The sequence below is a fragment of the Medicago truncatula genome, chromosome 1 (genome assembly GCF_003473485.1).
Source record: "Medicago truncatula cultivar Jemalong A17 chromosome 1, MtrunA17r5.0-ANR, whole genome shotgun sequence".
Classification (NCBI taxonomy): domain Eukaryota; kingdom Viridiplantae; phylum Streptophyta; class Magnoliopsida; order Fabales; family Fabaceae; genus Medicago; species Medicago truncatula.
Genome location: NC_053042.1, coordinates 33,638,290 through 33,659,856, shown reverse-complemented (window position 1 = coordinate 33,659,856; position 21,567 = coordinate 33,638,290). Strand labels below are relative to the sequence as shown.

At 32.7% G+C, this 21,567-nt stretch overlaps 3 protein-coding genes across 4 annotated transcripts; 1 reads left to right on the top strand and 2 right to left on the bottom strand.

Moving 5' to 3' along the window:
- Window positions 1-357: 357 nt before the first annotated feature.
- On the top strand, window positions 358-8,913 carry LOC25484155 (transcription factor PIF1). Its single transcript, XM_013612923.3, has 9 exons — window positions 358-666; window positions 751-863; window positions 951-1,767; window positions 5,307-5,405; window positions 5,487-5,552; window positions 5,641-5,706; window positions 7,108-7,512; window positions 8,316-8,388; window positions 8,750-8,913. The coding sequence occupies exons 2-8, from the start codon at window positions 781-783 to the stop codon at window positions 8,382-8,384; spliced, it is 1,605 nt and encodes a 534-aa protein (XP_013468377.1). The 5' UTR covers window positions 358-666; window positions 751-780; the 3' UTR covers window positions 8,385-8,388; window positions 8,750-8,913.
- Window positions 8,914-11,777: 2,864 nt separating this feature from the next.
- LOC25484154 (zinc finger HIT domain-containing protein 3) lies at window positions 11,778-15,053 on the bottom strand. 2 transcript variants are annotated; one of them, XM_013612922.3, is made up of 8 exons: window positions 14,874-15,053; window positions 14,133-14,242; window positions 13,989-14,020; window positions 13,350-13,391; window positions 12,662-12,793; window positions 12,449-12,537; window positions 12,214-12,264; window positions 11,778-12,089 (listed from the first exon to the last, which is right to left on the bottom strand). In XM_013612922.3, the coding sequence occupies exons 2-8, from the start codon at window positions 14,204-14,206 to the stop codon at window positions 12,066-12,068; spliced, it is 444 nt and encodes a 147-aa protein (XP_013468376.1). In that variant the 5' UTR covers window positions 14,207-14,242; window positions 14,874-15,053; the 3' UTR covers window positions 11,778-12,065. The 2 variants fall into 2 exon arrangements, with proteins under 2 accessions (XP_013468376.1, XP_024635004.1); XM_024779236.2 differs by having other exon boundaries at window positions 14,851-15,052.
- A 2,918-nt stretch (window positions 15,054-17,971) lies between these two features.
- Window positions 17,972-19,351, bottom strand: LOC25484153 (F-box/LRR-repeat protein 4). The gene has a single exon (XM_013612920.2). It carries the CDS (start codon window positions 19,349-19,351, stop codon window positions 17,972-17,974), a length of 1,380 nt encoding a protein of 459 aa, XP_013468374.2.
- Window positions 19,352-21,567: the final 2,216 nt, after the last annotated feature.

Genomic DNA, 21,567 nt, shown 5'->3' with positions numbered 1-21,567 from the left:
AACCAATAATCTAATGCATGCATTAAGTATTATAAATGGAACATTCGAAAGCATGCAATGAAAAAACATTCGGCTGATTACATGGACATAAGAAGAACCATATGTTAGGAGAAGACGATAAAAAGATACTGAGGGTATTAATCACTTTAATTCAATTTAAAAAGCAATCTAGTCTTAAATCCTAGTAATGATTGATGTCACATTAAGTACTCCTATATTATATTGAGTAAAAAAAGTTTAATTATTGACTGTTACCTTTAGCAACATCATTGACTATCTTTTTACGGAAACATTAAGGAAGAAGTGGAATAAAAAATAAAACCGTCAAAAAAACCATTTCGTCATTTAGCACTAGCTTCTCATTCATTCATTCATTTCATTATTCGGTGACACACCTTATCTCTCTCTCTCTGTTCTATTCTTCTTTAACTTTTCATTTCACACAAAAAGCTAAATCAATACAACCACCACTCACTCTTCCCATCTAAATCAAATCAACCTTACTTTTCTATTCATCTCCAATCATATAATATACATAGCATAAGATTAAGATTAAGATATAGACTCAATTCATTCAAATCAAGCAACAAAAATTTAAGCTCCACACAAATTAATCTTAGTTTTAATTTGCTCACTATGTTCTGGATCAGCTAACTAGCTTCAATAGTAAGTTGTTCATTTTTTAGAATTTAATTACTATTTCTACTTGATACTTTAATTTTAATTGCTTGTTATTTGTTTCCTTTTCAGTTCAATTCAACTAAACAGAAGCGAAGCAAAATGAATTACCATGTTCCAGATTTCGATATTCAAATGGATGATGAAGATGAATACCCTATACATCATTCAAAGAAACCTTTCACGTAATTATCATTCATTTTTCTCTCTTGATTATGATTATTACTTTATGTTTTGTAATTAATTAGTTTATTAAATCTAATCTGTAACAGGCAACAAGACGATGAGATCATGGAACTATTATGGCAAAATGGACAAGTTGTGATGCAAAGCCAAAACCACCGCCAATTTAGAAAACCGCTGGCACCGGCAACCACAACCACCGCCAGTCGCGTGATTCCTGAACATAGAGAGATTCGATCAACCGATGCAGATAACTACATGAATCAACACTTGTTCATGCAAGAAGATGAAATGGCATCGTGGCTTTTTGATTCAATGAATGAAGTTGAAGATCCTCCTTTCAACCGTCACGATTTTAGTTCAGAAACAATTTTTCATTCATCAGCCGGAAGCGCCGGTCAGAAACACGGCGGCGGTGTTATACAAGCACAAGCCACGGTTCGTGAGTCGGAGTTTGTTCGGCAATCGAGACCGGCGGTGGTGGCAGCTTCTCGGCCTCCTATTCATCCGGCGAGGAAACCGGAGATGGTGGTGAATAGAACACATAATTTCACGCATTTCACTAATACGAACCAAAGCAATACGAGGAGTGAACCAGGTGCATCTTCGAGTTCGATGATTGCGGCGGGAAGAGAATCAACGGTGGTAGATTCATGTGATACGCCGATCATGACAGCGAAGACGTACGCAGCTTCGAGATTATCGGAAACTGTCAGGAGTGCGACGGCGGAGACCGGATGTGTGAGTGTGAGTACCACTGGTAAAGCGGCGACGACGACGTTGGATATGACAGTTACGTCGTCACCTGGTTGCTCTAGCGGGAGTGCTGAACCGGTTCATAGAGAACCGGAGTTGGACCGTAAAAGGAAGGGACGTGAACCGGAAGAATCTGAGTTTCAGAGCGAGGTTAGTAGAATGCTTTTACGATGTTATTACGCCGCTTTTTTGTTTTCTGGTGTTTGATGTTCATGGTCTTTGGCTATTGTGCGCTGATGAGTGACGTTGATTTGCGTGAACTTTAACAAATTTGCATTAAATTCAGCGTCGATCTATTAAATTCAATTCAATTCTGGATCCAATTTTGTGGTGCGTGTGTCACATACGATATCGTTTGCTGTTACTGCACTACTACTGTTGAAAGCGGTTAAACAGAATTGTGGCACGTGTAAAGAGGAAGATTCAAAACTTGTTGATCATGATTTGGATGAATGGAGCGGCTTGTGGTGTAGAATCAGCCTTTCTTTTTCTTTCTCTTCTGTCGTAAAGTATGAATGAGATTAAGAATGGTGTTTGAGTTGGTATTTGTAGGTTGATCATCCAACAAAAAGTTCAGTTAGGCTTGATTTGTGCTTGACTGTTATTAGCTTAGGAGAAGTGCGAATTAATTAAGTTGACACTGCCACTTATGGTCTAAAAGTATATTATTTGTTTTCATAATCTCATTTTTATATTGCATTTTAATATATTAACGGCCAAATTTATTCATGTTAGGTTTCTCTTTAAGAAGAACAAAGATCAATAAATTAAAAATAATGTGTATTTGAATTTAATATCGAAGTTGTTTATGATAACTTATATGATAGTAACTTCGAAGTTTATTACTATATCTTATTTTGCCACTTTAACAAATATTAAAAAATGAAGTTAATCCCCTAAAATAAATGTAGTTAATATGTGTGAGAAAAATAAATTATAAGTATTTTATAAAATTATCTTTTATGAACGGTGTAGGAAAGAGAAATTAAAAGAATTAATGAAAATTGTATTATAGAAAAAATAAACATTAATGTTTCATTATTATTGTAATTTGACTTATATAATTAAATGACATATGAAAAAACACAGAGGTTACTATACAAGTCGTTTAACTATTTTTGTATGGAAAGGTCGAGGTTGTTTAATTGACTAAATGACATATGAGTATCAAAATATTTATACTTTCCAAACATTTTTTCTCTTTTTAATTTAGTGTATACTAATAAAAGCATAATATTTCAAAATAAATGTTGTTTTATGTTTTATATATATGTTATTTCAATTATTCAAACTCTATTCAAAGTATCTTTTATCCATTTGTCTTTTTGGTCTATTAATGCGAAGTTTTATTTTATTTTTATAAAATACTTCAAAATGTCATTTACAATAATAGTTAACTATTATGAGTCATGATATATAAATAAGGATAATTTTGTAAAAAAAATGTTATGCTCTTTTATTTTTCTTACAATTATACTAATCATTGTTAATTAACTTAATGGTGACACTCACTCAATATAGAGGTGAATATCGGAAGAAGGGTGTTTGGTTTTGCACTATGGTGTTGCAATTATATGTACCGTTAAATTTAGACAAATTGTTGTTGGAACTTTAGAATGTATTATTTTTAAGAACTCAGATTTGATTATCTCTAATGTCAATTTTGATGGTTTAGTTTGTCTTCTTTTAAAGGAAGAAAAAAAACTATACGAGAAGGATTTGAATCCTCTCATTTCCTATTTCTTTACATTTCTCTTTTAATCTCACTCTTTCTTCATTAAAAAAATAATAACATTATCAAGAGAGAGATAGAAAGTTAGGAGAGAGATGTAGATAATAATGAAAGAGATGATTCAATTCGATACTAAATATATACGTTGATTGTCGTGGTGAGCATTTTTGCACTTTAATATGAAAGCCAATGTGACTTGACGTGGAAGGAATAATTTCAACTAGTAACATAGTAATATTTACACACAAAATTTTAACACGTATATCCAACATCGTATAATTATACAATGAGTTTCAGTATGTTTGGATTCCAAGGAGGGAGAAATATAAGCAAGAAACCGTATGAAATCAGCTTGGAAGGGACCACGGTGTCTAATGTCAAATTTTTAATGTCTAAAAAGTATTCCTAAAGTGCAAATAACGGGGAAAAGAAGAAACATGTTTCTTAAATAGGGTCAGTGTTTTTTTTAGTACGATAGGGTGGTGCTTTAGTTACTACAAATATGAGTTTATGTTAGCACAAGATACACTAAGGGTGTGTTTGGTATGGAAGAGAAGTTGTGAAGAGAGAAATAGGTAAGAGAGAGTATGGGAAGAGAGAAGTATGTGAGAAATAGAGTAGATTTGAAGGGTTGTTTGGTATAAAAGATATAGAGAAGAAATAAAGAAGAGAGAAGTATTATATGTTTTGAAAAGTACTATAACGCCCCTATATTGAATAACATTTTCAACCAAATTAATTTATTATTTTATTTAATTACATTTAATTAATTAATTCCACTACTTATTTTAACTAAATAGATTTTTCTTATAAAAGAATAAATGAAATATATAATTTTAAAATTACTACAATACCCTTAGGTTATAAATTTCAATTTAATTTGTGTTTGAATCCATTAATTAGTTTATTTAATTACTTAATATATTAACCACGTTAATTTAATTTTATAAATTAAAACCAGCATTTTTAATTTACATATGAATTGTAAAACCAACACCAACATGTACCATTTCTAATCGTTTAGCTCCTGGTTCTTTATCCAAAAAAAATAAAAATGTCTTGTTTCCTTATGAAAATAATGCTTATCATTTCTTCAAAAAATAATAAAAATATTGACAAATTGCACCACCTATTCTCTATCTACAAATACTGACCAAGGCATGAATGATCATTTGAGATGGCAAATCAGCTGGGAGCATTGAGGGTGTGATAGAAACTAGATAAAAGACAAGGGCAAGGTGGTAATAACACACATATATTGCTTCTCTCCCCTCTTTCTTCTCAAACCAGTGAAGAAACAAAAAGAGGTGGGACCCATGGCTTTTTAATCTGTCTCCCTTGTTTCTCTGCTGCACCAAACAAAAGAAAGACCAAACTTCTCCTCTTATTCTCTCTACTCTATTTCTCTCTCTCCTATTTTTCACCAACCAAACACACTGTAAAGGTAATCCAGAACAGATGCATTAGCTAAAGTACTAAACCTTATAAGTTATATATTGGTCCAAATAGTAAAGGATTTGGTCACTTTATGCAAGTGATTATGAGTTCGATCTCACACTTTCATGCATAAAGAAAATCTGGTTAAAAGAGAAAGAATGGATCTTGTGTGTCTTATAGATTTTCAGATAAAGTCATTTGGAAAATATTTAGATTTTTGTAAAATATTAGCATGATAATTTTTTTGTTTCTAACAAGATAAAAAAAAATCTAGTAAAATATGTAGATTTTTGTATTTGTGGGACTAGGATGATTAATAGTTTACGATTCAGAGCAATATTTGGAAAATTTTAATGCTTTTTATTTAAATTGTCTCATCTAATAAGAATTGTATTGAAAAATTGAAAACAGATTAATTACTATCATAAACCAAAAGTTTGTTCTCTTTTTTATTTTTTGCAGCACGCATTCATTTTTGTTCCATATAATTTACTTACCTCTTTTTGTTTTACTGCAAAAGGATGTCGATTTTGAATGTCGGGAAGAAAAAAAACAACACCGTGGATCTACATCCGCAAAGAGATCCCGTGCTGCAGAGGTTCATAATCTCTCAGAGAGGGTATGTACATACATAATGAGTCCACAATTTGATGTTGTTTTTCTCATATATGAGTGTTTTCATTTTGCACTACATGCGCAGAAGCGTCGAGATAGAATTAACGAAAAGATGAAAGCTTTGCAAGAACTTATACCGCGGTGCAACAAGGTGACCCTAAATAACATTTTACTATGCTGGATTTTACTTCTGACTTCATAATTGTTTCTAATTTTGATCTACTTTATGAATTTGATAGTCTGACAAAGCTTCAATGTTGGATGAAGCAATCGAATACTTGAAGTCATTGCAGTTACAAGTGCAGGTTAAGTCTTCAATTCTGCTTTTACTTACCTCTAGTTTGCACGTGTTCTTAAAAAGTTTACTTATCGTCACTTCAATTAATACAACCCTTGTCCATGTAAATAATACCACCGTACTATTAGACAAACCCACACTCTTTTGGTTGATCTTTAAAGTTTAATACAACATTAATTATAGATAATGTTTCATGAACACCCTTTTCTCTATACACACATTGTATCACTTCCATGTGAGAGTGTTTGAGAGACACAAAAGATGAATTTCTTGTGTGTGTAGGGACCACATGGACACATGTCACAATTATATGTGGGTGTACTAGTGGTATATGCCACCTAAGGTGGTTTATGTATCATTTACCCATTAATTATTTATCTTTTTATATGTGCACACTTCGTAACAAAATGATTATATATATCAATTTTCAATGCAAAACAAATAAGATTAAGATATCATTGTATCTTTCATTTTTGGGAAATGTTAACTTGTGCGTTGCGCCCTTAAGGCATAAGTTAATGAATCAAAAGTTGAAATAATTTGTTGTATAAATGCATTTGAATTTAATTTTTTTACTTTTAATTAATTGAATACATAAAATTTAAGAGAATGTTTCTACTTTTGGATTGCTTAACATATGTCCTTAGACACAAGTTAGCATGACCCATTATATTGATATTATAAAATGATAACTTACCCACCAACCAACCAATGAAAATAAACCTTTGTTAGTGAGGTCAATGGTACTTTGTGGGTGCCTCTTGAAAATGTACTTACGTGGCTAATGTTTATTGGGTGGATAAATTACCTACCGTTTTTCCATGATAATGTACTTGAAAATGTATATCATGTGGCTAATGTTCGGTTGGTTGAACAAGGCATGCATGCATCAACTTCTGGTGGTGCAACAATGAACAAGCAATCTGCTTGATTTTGCTCATCATCCTCACCTCAATTAACACAACCCTTTCTTATGTAAATAATGTGTTTTGTAAACAATGCATCAAGTACCAGTGGTCAAAACATGAACAGACATTCTTGATTTTGGTCAATTTATCTGCGCCCACCATTTATAATGTCTCTTGAGATTCAAAACAGTTTTAGGAGGAAAAGATATCAGACATTGAGAAACGTAAGATTATGGAAAGACAATGTAAGTTCTCTATGCAGGAAACTGTACATGCTTTAAGTGCAAAAGGCAGGATGCCATAGCCAATGAGTTTGTATCATTTGTTTCAATGATTTCAGTATTAATTATTGAAGTGTTTGCATGTTCTACAATTATCACATGTATTTCTCACCTATATACACTACTTAGTACTTATACCATTTAGTATTTACATATTGTCATATTGCATGGTCATGTATTGTCATTTTGACAATAACAAAGTGAAATTTCTTTATGCAGATGATGTCCATGGGATGTGGCATGGTACCTATGATGTTTCCTGGAATTCAGCAATTTATGCCGGCGATGGGAATGGGGATGGGAATGGGTTTAGGGATGGAAATGGGAATGGGAATGAACAGACCAGTGATGCCATTTCCTAATATGTTGCCTAATTCTCCTTTGCAAACAGCAGCAACTGTAGCTGGTCCTTTTGGACCAAGGTTCGCTATGCCTCCTTTCCATGTGCCCCATGTTCCTGCAGCTGCACCTGATTCATCCAGAATGCAAGCAGAAAATCAATCAGATAACCACCTTAACTCCCTTGGTGCTCTGCCTCCAGATCAATCACGCATTCCAAACCCAAACTTCGCAGATCCTTACCAGCAATACCTCGGTCCCCACCAGGTGCAACAATTAATGCAGGTAAATAGTATGTCCTTAATGGTATTTATGATTGTTGGACAGCTTTTGAGGTGCTTTGTTGCACCTAAACATATCAGATTCCTGCCACCTACATTTCACCTTGGATCCATCGTAATTTAAATAATACTCCTTCCGATCTTAAATATAAACAAAGTAAAATGCATTCGGGCCACATTTAGTTCAAATACATTAGACTTCTTACTTATATTTAAGACAAGGGGGTATGCTAATATCATTTTTGAGATTATATTGGAAGCCACATACTCCGTCCGGTCTTAAATATTAGCAAAAGTCAACGCATTTAGTTCAAATTTGAGTCAAATATGTTTTTACTTTTGTTTATATTTAACATCAGAGTGACACCCTACATCGATAATGAGGAGAGGGGAGAGTATCTTCAGGCTTTGAGAGTTAGGAGAGAAATGAAGGGAAGGGCTTTCCAGGGGTGGGGAGGAAGGGAAAGGAGGCAATCCTTCACCTTGTTTAGAAAAGTGGTTATGGAGAGGACAATATATGAATACATATGAGTAATATTTTCTTGGATTTGAGAATATTATAAAGAGATAGAAAAAACTTTAAAATTTATTCAAAATTCTCCTAACTCTTCCCTTAATGCAATTGTTATCTCTTCTAAAAGTACTAGTATTTTGGTCAAATAAACAAAAAGAATCTTTATGTAAGTTGGGTGACATTTTGGTCATTTCCTGGTGATACTTAATATTATCACTTTAGTAGTGTCTTCTTTTTAAATATGGCACAAAGATGTTAACATTTATGAGGTTCCTTTGCAAATTTGGAATCAGGCAATGAACCAGCAAAATGTCAACAGACCAGGTACCAGTGGGAGCCAAGAAAATCCAGAAAAGCATTAGTCAGGTAAAATGCCAGTGGATTTTTCTGATTTTAATTAAGTGTTACTGTTTTCATATGCTACAACTCGCAGAGCAATATGGTCACGTTTACTATATAAAAGAAACATTCTATTTTCAAATCCATTTTGGCCTAATCTTGCCTTTGGTTACATGAGTACTAGTAATAATATTTGTTAGGTAATCATATTTAATTTTGCTGCATGTTTTATTCATTGACATGTGCAATCAACCAATGACTATTCGTTCAGCTCACTATTTTATGTCTAGTATCACTGTATCAATAACTCATACATTAATTAGTGGACTGCAATTGCAAGTTTTTTAGAGATATTGATCAAAAAACAATGGATTTGTGTACATTGCAGGTTAGATTATCCGGCATCTAGATACCATAGCAGCTGCCATGGTGGTGTAATGTGCGAGAACTAACATTTTAGCAGGTCTCAGTAGCAAAAGCTAATTTATACACAACTAACATGTAAATTATTGTGGCCCCTAATTATTATTATTATTATTTGCAAAGCTCTCATGGTATTATTGTTCCCTTCCTTTTGGAAATAATTATACTATTTAATAATAAATAATAATTAAAATCCAAATACATCTAAGTACCAGATGCAAAATCAGAAGAAATGTATTTGGTTTATTAAAATAAAACTAAATGAAGAAAAATTAAAGTTATAACACCAGTATGGCAGTATACTATTTCATGCAACAAATAGAAAAACTAGATCAGATAAGTTTCACACAACTACAAACAATTTGTTTCCATTATCTTCTTTCTTCTTTTCAAATTGGCTCTTTAAATTTGAAAACGAGTATTGATATTTTTCTTTTCTTCCAATTCCTGTTATTCCGTTAAAAAATCCCTACATGTCCATTTTACTTTTTTTTGACAAAACATGTCCATTTTACTGATCACTAATTATGTAGAATTGTAGATGATCATTAGTATTAGTACGAGCCCGCCATTTTTTTATTTTAAAAATTCAAACAAGTATTCATTCCATTAACAGGAAAGGTATCAGGGGCTGGGCTTGTATGTTCTTCCCATGTGCTTTTCAATTGCTCATGTCACTGACTGAAAATTACGGAAGAATTTAAGGGTGTGTTTGTAAATTAAAGTTTGAAGGTTTTTGAAGGCAGAAACTTTTAAAAATTGAAAGAACGATATGATACATGAACATACAACAAACTTTAAGTGTTGAAAGAACGTTGTTTTTTTAATTGTGAGAACCGAGATCTAACTCTTCCTCCCTTTCATTTTCAGTATGGTAGACTGGCAAGTGAATTCATATGACAAACCAAAGGAAATGACCAAAAATCAAAACTTCATCCAATTAGGTCGGAACACAGTAAAGAAACTTGATGGGGATGCATTATTAAGGAAGGGACGTTGGAATCATCAGGGATAATAAGGCAGAGGAGTAACACTATGAGGTGCACGGTTTTAGGTTTCTTACCAAATAAGTTTATTCAACATTTGTGGTGCACGGCACTACTATTCATAAATTAAAATGCACGATTGCGGTTCTCTAAAGAGAACGAGAGAAACAAGTTTATTGCGGTTCTCTAAAGTTTACATATATGTGAGATCAATTTTTGCAATATCTCTCTCTCTCTCTCTCTCTCTCTCTCTCTCTCTCTCTCTCCTCTCTCTCTCTCTCTCTCTCTCTCTCTCTCTCTCTCTCTCTCTCTCTCTCTCTCTCTCTCTCTCTCTCTCTCTCTCTCTCTCTCTCTCTCTCTCTCTCTCTCTCTCTCTCTCTCTCTCTCTCTCTCTCTCTCTCTCTCTCTCTCTCTCTCTTCTCTCTCTCTCTCTCTCTCTCTCTCTCTCTCTCTCTCTCTCTCTCTCTCTCTCTCTCTCTCTCTCTCTCTCTCTCTCTCTCTCTCTCTCTCTCTCTCTCTCTCTCTCTCTCTCTCTCTCTCTCTCTCTCTCTCTCTCTCTCCTCTCTCTCTCTCTCTCTCTCTCTCTCTCTCTCTCTCTCTCTCTCTCTCTCTCTCTCTCTCTCTCTCTCTCTCTCTCTCTCTCTCTCTCTCTCTCTCTCTCTCTCTCTCTCTCTCTCTCTCTCTCTCCTCTCTCTCTCTCTCTCCTTCTCAAACCCTAGTTGTCACCCTTTTCTCCTTCTTCTTCTTCTTGTCAGAGGGGTGATTTAGGTCAATTTTCTGTTTTTCCTTATATCCTAATCGAATAAGTGATTTCACATATTTTCTGTTTTCTTTCGTTTGTTTTTGTGATTTCGTCGTCTCCGCACGACTCGGTTTGTTTTGATTACCGTCTTTGTGCGGTGTGTTTTTGATTTCCCGTCTTAATGCGGTGTTTAATTGATTCAGGTTGAAAGATTAGCTCTGAGCAAGTGCAGATCCGATCAATGACAATGACTTTGGCGTCGTCAACGTTGCAGAACCGAAGACATGAGTATTCCAGAGACTTTAAGATAGTCATATTAGTCATATTTGTAGGCATAGGTACTTTGCCGTTTTATGCTATTAACATGGATGTTGTGAGTTTGTTCACAAATTCATCATTTTTGTTTTTAGCGAATTTGGATTTATATTAAAAAAAAAAATTAAAATGCACGACTTTTTTCATATTTATAACTTAATTGATGTCGGTTCAATACAAACTACATATTTATTTTCTGTTGTTTTAATCAAACTGCTATCAATTAAGTCAATGTTTGAATCGTAAAATTGAGAAGGACCACTAGCATTTACTACCAAGAGACGACATATGTTTCGTTAAAATTTTAAATATTTTTTAAATGTTAATACACGGTGGATCATTTGTTAAGATGGTCTACATTAAAATTTCTCTTGTGAATACCATTAACTTGGAAACTCTAGATTGGGAAGAATCCACAAAACTCAGCCTAAACATGTTTTCTATGTATTTGGCGAGAACCCTAATCTGATTTTTTATCATTATGACTAAAAAAAAATGAACAAAACTCTAATTTAGCAAGGTAACAAACGCATAAGCAGGTAATGAACAATTGACTACTTTTTAACAAAATATTTAGAAACTTAAAAACCAAATGAAAAAGAAGAGAAGGACATTTCCAAAACTTTAAAAAGTTAAGAGAGCTCCCGAATAATTCTACCAACAAAAAAATACAGACGTGTTATTGATATTTGATAACACTTCTGTGAATAAAAAGATTACCATAATAACTTCTTATGGTTGATATGTAGCATATCTGAAATAGGATTGAGTACAACATAAGTTTTCAAGAGATTGATAAATCATAAAAATTAAAATTCAATTTGATGGTTGTGCTTAAATTATTGCATCCACTTTCTGACTTTATCTTTTTCACCATGTTCAATAATTGAATAATGAAGCTGGCACATTTATCATTTGTTCATTATTAGCACACATACCATGACTTTATGTCCAGTTAAAATGACAACTTCAGTATATTATAATCAAGGATGCAAAAGGCAACACTTACAGATTTGGGGATTATATTATACTCGCAAAAAATCCAAGTGTATCGAAATTAATTTTCTAACAATACATGAGCACAATGAACGATACAAATGCTGAATAACAGGGTAGACCTGTACAAATGAAAAAAGACATACTTAGTAACCGAAACCAGAAAATCAAGGCTTATCTGCTATTTCTTTCGTATCTGACTTTCTTCCAAAAATTCTTCTTTCAGCAATAAGTGCTTGCATTTAGGGGTTGATAGTTGATAAAATCTGGCATACAACGAGAGCAGAATGAAGCATTAGGATAATTGAGTTTATCCAATGTTACTCAACTTTATAATGATTCAACATACAGTGGGAGAAAATCCACATCAGATTCAACAGATAACGATACCTTGTTTGTGAACAAGCGAAATGCCTCGTCTGCCATAGCTTTATCAAGTTCCTAAAACCACAGTAACACAAATTTTAAAGGATTTTGCCATAACTTATATTAAGTATCAAAATTAAAACTAGTATTAATTTTTTGTCGTTGCAGCAGAGTACCCAACAAATGAAAATGGTGAAAATAATTTTATAAGAGATAGTGATTTAGTGAGTGAGAATAAAGAAAGACTTGTTTGTCTTACATTCTCTGCATTTGAAGAACAATCGATTTGGCAAATTAGTTCTTGAAGGGCCTTATCATTCAAAGCATCACGAATCTCACTGGAAGAGGCTGCAGCAGAAATACGATCACTTAAAAAACAAAAATTAACAAACTTCGTATTAATAGTGAAATTTCATTACTTCCATCCTGCACCTAAAACGTTCTCACATTCTTTTATACAGGCATAAAGTACCTATAGCTTCCAGTTGGAATTGTTGCAACACTTCGCCTGTTTTATCAACAACAACTAATGGCTTTTCTACAGGTGCTTCCACAACAGCATTATCAACAACTGATGGCTTTTCTACATGTGATTCCAAATCAGCTGTTGAACAATAGAGAAATATAATATCAGATCACTGAAGTTCCTAAAACTAATTGATTATTACATGGAAGCTGAGTTCAATAAACCAAAAATTTAGCCCATATTTAAATCAATGTTGATTGCTTCATTTTGACAGCAAAGTGTATTTTGCTTCGGGTTTGATGAGAGTATATCACAAGTTTTTTATTTAATAATGATAATAATTTGTCCTCAAACTACAAGTAAGAATATCTACAAGTACACGCCACTTAAGTCTACAAACGAAAGGTAAGATTACGGTGGAAGCAATCTCTTGTAAAAACAACATACGTAAGGCTAACTATAACAGACTATAATACTGGATTAATCTTTATTAACTTCCCAGCATGAAAATTAATAAGGCGGATAGGGGTAAAAAAGCACGTGTTAAATAGTATTATGAAATGATAAGTGTCCATCAATATCAATATAAAAATACAAATTATAATATTCACCATGGGAGAGAATGACAAGAAAAAACCATTCTTATGCAGATTACTTCGCCTAAAGTAGTTATTGAGGTGAATAAAATTCTTACCTGTTTTAGTTTCTGAAGGTGTTGGATTGACACATGGAAGTTCTGCAGCATTGAAGTAAGACTGATTAATTAAGGTATCAAGTAGGAAATTCCGAGAAAAGTCATCATCGTTAAAGGCCTATGGCATCATAGCTACGGAGTGCAAATTAATATGAAATATCTCCCAATTTTGATATGTATGGCCAAATCAAAAGTAAACAAATCAATGCAAGCATTTTGCAATCAAGCAGCACAAATGAATTAAGAGCTTGCTTGGATTGACTAATTTGAGCTTATTTACTAGCATAAGCACTTGTGATACAGTTTGAAAGAACTAATGGAAACAGCTTATGACATGTCCATAAACTGTTTTCAACTTATTTACATAACCACTGCAGGGTAGCTTGTGAAAGCAACTTATAGCATATATGAAAATAGTTTGAGTTTATTTTATCTTCGTTATAGAAATAATCTATATACAAAAACTTACATGATAAAAGCTTAATTAAGTTGTTTAACCAAACAAGACCTAAATAGATAACATGCCCTTCAATGAGAAATCCAGGGCATTAACCTTTTTACTTGCATTACATCAAACATACAATAAGCAAAACAAATAACCAAGGAGTGAGTTAAAGGGCATAGATGATTATCACACACCTTTGTGTTTCTTGAAACAGGCCAGAGAGCAACTACAAGCAGAAAAATACAGCATCAAATGAGAGCATAACAGTCTTCAAAAATCAAATGATAATAACAGCAATTAAAAAAATGTGGAGAGACAAGTGTCTGGGTTATACTCACTAAAGTAAGTAACATTTAGGGCATTTGTACTTGGATTGAGCTTTGTGGCAGATTTGACATTGTTTAGGACCCATTGAACTTGAACTGAACCCAAAAGGTCAAAAGGATCCCTGAATAAAACCGAATCACATGGAATAAATCAACTATTTGAATGGAAAAAGATAAATAAACTTGATTTTATCAAGTATTGCCATCAGCAGAGAGCAAATAATCGACGAAAAGGAAATTGCGTGAGCAACTAGATTTGTCGCTTCTTTGCGTCTTAACTTTGCACAATTCAAAAGCAGAACAGCAAGCAAGCTGCAAGCATCATTCAAAAGAACTGAAAAACCCACAAATAGGGTTTAGCAACCCTATCTCACCAACTTAATGAAAATAGTATATATATTTCACAAACACAGCTGAATAGCACGCTCCTCCCACCCGCGATGTTTTTAGTATATATTTATTTCTTTTAGTTGTTAAGTAGTGTCTGCTTTGCCAATGTTTTCACTTATTTCAGCAACCTTTCTTAGCACCCTAAATTCTACACATCTTTTTTTTTTTTTGTCATTGTAAACAAAAAAAAAAACATTTGACATCAACAACAACTAAAAAATGAAAAACGAAACCCAAGATTGCAAAGAAAAAGCAACAAAATATGAAGTTCAAAAGCTAAGCAATTTTATCAAACAGGTGGTATGCATGAATAGGAACACTAGAAGAAAGCGAAAGATACCGGTAAGAGTAAGACGCAGTCACCTCGCTTAGGGTCTGTGTTACTTTTTGTTGACTTGTTTCGTTTTCAGTCTCTTCTTTCTGATATACTCCTTCGCTCGCAACCGAGTGAATTATGAAACAGAATCAGCAAGAAGAGATTCTCATTCTATACGTTCTTACGGGATTTCATACTTGGGATACAATAGGTTGGTTTGGTTGAGTGAGTCCATAAAAGCATTTTTTTATTTTTTTTATTTTTGAAAGAAAGCATTTTTTTATTTTTATTTTTCCATTAAATAAAAAGATGTGTTATATGAACAACTAGGTGAGACAACTTAATTGACAACTAAAATAAAAAAAAATAAAAAAAAAAAAAGCAGGTATTGAGTATTGACACAAATATCAAAGCAAGAGAGATAAAGTAAAAACACAATATGAATACGAGATAAAATTGTAATAAAATAGTTGTATGAATATCATTTCTCATAAAAAAAATGATGTATTATTTCATTCGCACGGACTCGTTTTTATAGAATATATAATTTTGTTTGTGTTAGCCCTCTGATTTCAAAGGAAGTGGTCATGTTAATTCGGAGTTCTCCAAAAAGTAAGTTTGAACAAGAATTATTTAGTTTGTAGAAGAGGTTGCAAGCACCGCCGAAACTCACAAGCACATTACTTTCAGGTTTTTAGTTTGTATCTAGATGAAGATATTGAATCTAAAAATATTGGTATTGTCAATTGAATTGAGTTAATCATTATGAAAGAATAAATGTGTATATATGAAAACGAAGGTATTATACATCTTCTGTCATTATTGTAAGCAAAAAAACAACTTTTAGGTTCGTTGAATAACTAATGTACTTGACTTATAATAATGAAGTGGTCAGATACATCAATTAAAAAAAGGCTTAAATATGTCTCTAGTCCCTGCACTTTCATCAGATTTTGGCATTGGTTCCTACACTTTTTTTTTGTTTGCAATTGGTCCCTGCACTTTGTAAAAATATTAATATTGGTCCTCTGTTAACTTTTTGATAAAAAAAAAACATGTACATGAACATCGCCTATATAGTTTTTGCTATTGCTCGTCCGTTAAGGATTTTGCTTATATTGAGATAAGCATGTACATGAACAAACTGCAGCACCGTCTTATTTACTTAACATTTAAGATTTTCATTTAGCTTGTGTATTAAGAAACTAAGCCTATAGAAAGGCATGAAGCAACCATTGTGTAGTATATGTTGTGAATGAAAATATAGAGTTGTAAAATCTTTTGTTCTCTGTTCTTTCTCTGCTACATAGTTAGTGTGTGATTTATGATGTCCCACTGATATCAAAATAAACCAATGGAAGACAAGCAAATCAAATGGAATTCTTATGATTGCTGCTGCCTTTCTTACTGTCAAACCAATTTCATTACTAATAATATTATGCACTGGTATATCTTTCCCTACTAAACAATGGTCTCAAATATTAAATAAAAAATTAGTTGCTACATAACTCTTTTCTATGCCGGTAAATGATAATAAGACAGTATATAAGTCTCAATCGATACAGAAAAAAAAACTAATATGATATATATAGATAAATATATTATAGATAAAATAAATATATGTAATATGTAGCCAAACATCTTCCAATCTTCCGATGAGCGTGAAGAATCATGTCAACTGGTCTCCTTGTTTCCACCAGAAGATGATCATGTAAGCTAAATTCCTACACCAACAAAAAATATATTGGTGATTAATTTTTTTTGCTTGTAATGAGTATTGACAACATTAGTGATAAAGCATTGAGTGCTTAAAATACCAAATGACTTGGTTGAAATTGAAACTCTGCAGATGGTGCTTGAGGCTCTACATTTGTTGAGTTAAGCATAAGACTGACTTAGATGCTCTTGTCCATGATAAGCATAAGTAGAACGACGAAATTCTTCTGTGTTCTCAATTTTTGTTATTCTTGTCACTAGCCTAAATTTGAAGGTGATATGATACGAGTATGACACACATAATAAAGCTGGAAAAAGAAGAAGAAGAAAAATGCAAAATCTTCAAGTACAAAAAAGAAAAATAAACCGTGTGATGAATATAATCTAACTTGTGATGTACTAATACTAGCTGCTACTAGATCTTGATATATATGTGAAAATGGAAAATTCTGCACATACAACAATCAAAAACACATTTAATAGATAAAATATTGAACAAAATAATTTAGACTCAAACAAAGAAATATAAGTTACTATTGTGTAGTACCTGCATAAATGGCATTGTGGTTGAATAGTTTTGTGTCACAGGACTACACTTGTGAATGCCTTTGCTTCTTTTGTATTTTTTCTCCACACAACTCTTTAGGCCTGCCTTTTACCCGCGATTTACCATCCTTCTTTTTTATACCTATGGCTAGTGGTGTTTCTATATATTATCGTCGATGAAAAATATGAATAGACCACAATAATGTCTTTTATTGGTTCGTTGACAGCAGAAAACTTCTGTAATTTGTGTTATTATCACGATAATCTAATTGATATATGATGCATATTAATAGTTTGGACAGTTCCCAAACTTACAGTTGAATAGAAATAGAGGAGCATAACATCAAAATCTATATTGCCAAAATTAAAAGTGAAGGCAGTCCAACTGTGGAATCTTAGTTCTAATTAAACAATATATATAATAATTAATGAACCTTATATCACTCCATATGTGATTGCAATGATTGCCCCATCAGAACAATGTCCAGTAAAAGTCGGTCAAATATTCAAACATAGAAACATCTTTCTTTTGAATTTTCAAGGCAAATATTTCAACCTAAGCAAAATATAATATTTTTTGTTATATACACTTAGTAATTTCTACAATTTAATTGCAGCACAAAAGAGTGTTACAGGCCGAAACTAAAGAGTCTAGAATTTTGTTTTAAGTATCAGTTCAAGGAGGACAACAACCAATTCAGGGAAATATTTTAAGCTAAGCTGGCACACACAAACTACCTAACATCAAACAACATTGGAAAAATCAAGATCATTGAATCAATATTAATTCATCATTGCAAGTTTGCAACAGCCAAATTAGAAACAGCTGAGTAAATGTACAAAGTTCAATCAAACTTGAGCACAGCAGTTTGAGAATAATATACTAGCAAACAAGACATCCATGACGTTGCAAGAAGACTTTCCTCTTTCTGTCACTTAAAGAAAAACCTAATGGAGCGATGATCTTTCTTAAAGATGGCCTTGATAATACCATTGAAGAAACAACATTAGCGTTCAGTTGATCGATATATCTCAAATTGATCTCCCTCAGTTGCTTGCAGTTTTGAACCACATGTTTCACTCCATTCTCTGTGACATTCATACAACTTTCCAGTAACAATTGCAAAAGGCCACAACAACTCGTTGATATGATATGGAGTGATTTATCATCAACGTTGGTATATGACAAGTTCAAATGCTTAATCTTAGTACAACATCTTAAAACTTTAGAAACAGTTTCTTCAGACACTTCCTTCCAATAGCTCAAATCAAGCACCTCCAAGTTGGGGAAAATGGAAGCAAACAATATAATGTTTTGATCTCTCAAGTATTGACAGCGAGCCAAACAAAGAGACTTTACTTTCGGGCTTACGACAGCAAAAGAATTAGAATCCTCCCTTCCTCCTCCTCCAATACTCTCATTCCCAATAGTTGTGTATTCCATTTTGATGTCACTAAGTGAAGGACAATTTATAACGAGCGAAAACAAAGCTGATTCTGTCAGCTTCCAACATCCAGTAAGGTTTATAGACACCAAATGAGCAAGAAACAAAGAGAACTCGGCAACATGTTGATCATTGAGAAAATTAGTGTGACTAAGATCCAAATGTTGTATATATGGAGAGTTGGATAACAGAGAGCTAATTCCATTAATATGATCCTCAACAGGCTGAGAGAGGTTGTACCAAGGGCGAGAGAGGTCGAGGTGTTTGAGCAAAGGGAAACAATGAGCAACGGGTAAGAGCTGGCTGTGAACAAAAGAAGCACGGGAACAAGTGAGAGAGGTCAATGTTGTAACGGTTTGGCAGAATGCGAGCAAGCCATCTGCTGGAAAGGGGGTAGGGACAGGGAGTTTGAGTGATGTGAGTTTTTTCAATGGGAAGTTAGATATTTTGCAGAGAAGATCGTTCGGTAAATAGTTGTAGCGGGAGAGGTCGAGGGAAGTGAGGTTGGTGAACCTTTTCAAGAGACGAGGGAGGTAATGACGTGATGCATCAGTGACGGAGAGTGAAAACCGAAGACGATTAGTGATGGAGAGGATTTGTTTTGAAACGAGAGATAGAGAATTGAAGTTGATTTGAGATGATTTTATGATAATCTCCCAACAATCGTCAGGTAAATATGATTCTGAAGTTCTCTTCTTCCTTTTCAATGGACTTCCGGCCGGTGAAGATGGACAGATGGTAGATCGATCTTCGGTCCGTTTCGCCGCTGCTAAATTTTCCGGTGAAGATTTCAGGGAACAAGTTCTTATCGCTTTCATTGGCAGGGTATGAGAGCAGCCGGTTCTCGTGATTAGTTTCGACGGTGGTAAATTTTCCGGTAATGATTTCAGGGAAAAGGTTCTTTTCGTTTTCATTGGCAGGGTATGAGCGCAGCTGGTTCTCTTGGTCAGTTTCGACGGTGGTAAGTTTTCCGATGAAGATTTCAGATAACAAATTCTTTTCCTTTTCATGGGCAGGGTGTGAGAGCAGCAGGTTCTCATGGTAGATCGATCGATCTTCACTGATCGATGGTTGGTTTATGTTTAAGGGTTTCGTTTCGTTGGTTGGTAGATAGCACTTCTTACGTCCATTAATCTATGTTATATATAGCAGCGAAATTTTAATTTTAATTAAAAGTATAAAACAAATAACAAATTATACTACCATGATTATCTTACTTCAATTAAACAAAAGATATAACAAAAAAATAAATCTAAAACGATAAAATAGTATGTATAGATACATTCATCTAATTTGTTACACTTTTTAAATGATAAAGAAAAAAAATGAATATTTATGTTCGTTGCACTTTTTCCTTAAAAAAAAAAAAGTTTGTTACACTTTTATTTTAATATTTAAATTTATTATTATTTGTATTGAAAATTGAGAGCATTTTTTAAAAAGAAAAAGTCAGCATAAAAGAGCTAAAAGCGATTATTTTCTTTGTATATAGTAAAGAATCTAGCGAAAAGACCGACACGCCCGTCTTCTCACTTTTTTTATTGCGTTAACATTTGAAAATTATGAACGATATTTTTTTAAGAAATTTTGATTTTTATTAAAAATATAAATATAAATATTTTCTTAAAAAAATTATAAATATTTGTTGCTTTCAAGTTATAATAAATCAAACTAATCATGATTATCTATTTCAATGACCTAAACAATATAACAAAAAATATAATTTAAATTATTTTTTTAATGACATCAACAACAACAATCTTTATTATAGAAAAAATTGTTTAAGGGTATAATTGGGATAATGAAGAGAGATGGTAAGAATATAATGTGAGTATAAGAGATAAAGTTGTTAAAAAGTTGAAAATGTAACAAAGTAGATGTGTGTGTGTGGTTTTTTCCTTTATCATTTAAAAAGTGTAACAAAGTAGATGAATATATTTATACTTACTTTTTCATTATCCCAATTATACATATCTTCTTATTACTCGTATGGTTATATATCATAGAGCAAAAACTCAAACAATAATATACTGATAATTGCCAAACACATCAAGCAAAACCCAAAATTAAGAGCCACCATGTTACTCTTGGAGAAGGTGCAATATATATTGTGAAATCCATAAACAATGATTTATGTCAAAGGAAATATAAAAACTTTCTAATTGCATGAATTATTATGTGCGTTACAATTCAACAGTAAATAGAAGAAAAAAAATTGATTGCATGAATTATGTTAGGCAAAATTACATTTTTAGTCCCTTAACTTAATTTCAGGTAACAGTTTGGTCCTTTATCTTTTTTTTCATTTCAATTTGGTCCTTAACTAAAATATACAAAAAAAAAAAAAAAAAAAAAAAAAAACAGGTATTGAGTATGGACACAAATATCAAAGCAAGTGAGATAAAGTAAAAACACAATATAAGTACGAGAGATAAAATTGTCACAGAATGATTGTACAAATATAATTTCTCATAAAAAGAATGATGTATTATTTCATTCGCACAGACTCGTTTTTATAGAATATATAATTTTGTTTGTGTTAGCCCTCTAATTTCAAAGGAAGGGGTCATGTTAATTCGGAGTTCTCCAAAAAGTAAGTTTGAAAAGAAATTATTTAGTTTGTAGAAGAGGTTGCAAGCACCGCTGAAACTCACAAGCACATTACTTTCAAGTTTTGAGTTTGTATCTAGATGAAGATATTCAATCTAATAATATTGATATTGTCAATTGAATTGAGTTAACCATTATGAAAGAATAAATACTTATATATGAAAACGAATGTATTATACATCTTCTGGTCACTGTTATAAGCAAAAAAACAACTTTTAGGTTCGTTGAATAACTAATGTACTTGACTTATAATAATGAAGTGGTCAGATACATCAATTAATCAATCAATTAAAAAAAAGTTTAACTATGCCTTTAGTCCCTGCACTTTCATCAGATTTTGACATTAGTCTCTACACTTTTTTTTGTTTTGAATTGATCCCTGTACTTTGTAAAAATATTAGTATTGGTCTCTTTGTTAACTTTC

Bases quoted from the DNA above. Each gene is read 5' to 3' on its own strand.
- LOC25484155 (XM_013612923.3), top strand. From the start codon at position 781: ATGAATTACCATGTTCCAGATTTCGATATTCAAATGGATGATGAAGAT. The intron at 864-950 runs GTAATTATCATT...AATCTGTAACAG, and splicing joins CATTCAAAGAAACCTTTCAC to GCAACAAGACGATGAGATCA. The intron at 5,707-7,107 runs GTTAAGTCTTCA...TTCTTTATGCAG, and splicing joins CATTGCAGTTACAAGTGCAG to ATGATGTCCATGGGATGTGG.
- LOC25484154 (XM_013612922.3), bottom strand. From the start codon at position 14,206: ATGGGTCCTAAACAATGTCAAATCTGCCACAAAGCTCAATCCAAGTAC. The intron at 13,392-13,988 runs GTGTGTGATAAT...TCAATGCTGCAG, and splicing joins CTGTTTCAAGAAACACAAAG to AACTTCCATGTGTCAATCCA. The intron at 12,538-12,661 runs GTACTTTATGCC...TTTCTGCTGCAG, and splicing joins ATTCCAACTGGAAGCTATAG to CCTCTTCCAGTGAGATTCGT.
- LOC25484153 (XM_013612920.2), bottom strand. From the start codon at position 19,351: ATGAAAGCGATAAGAACTTGTTCCCTGAAATCTTCACCGGAAAATTTA.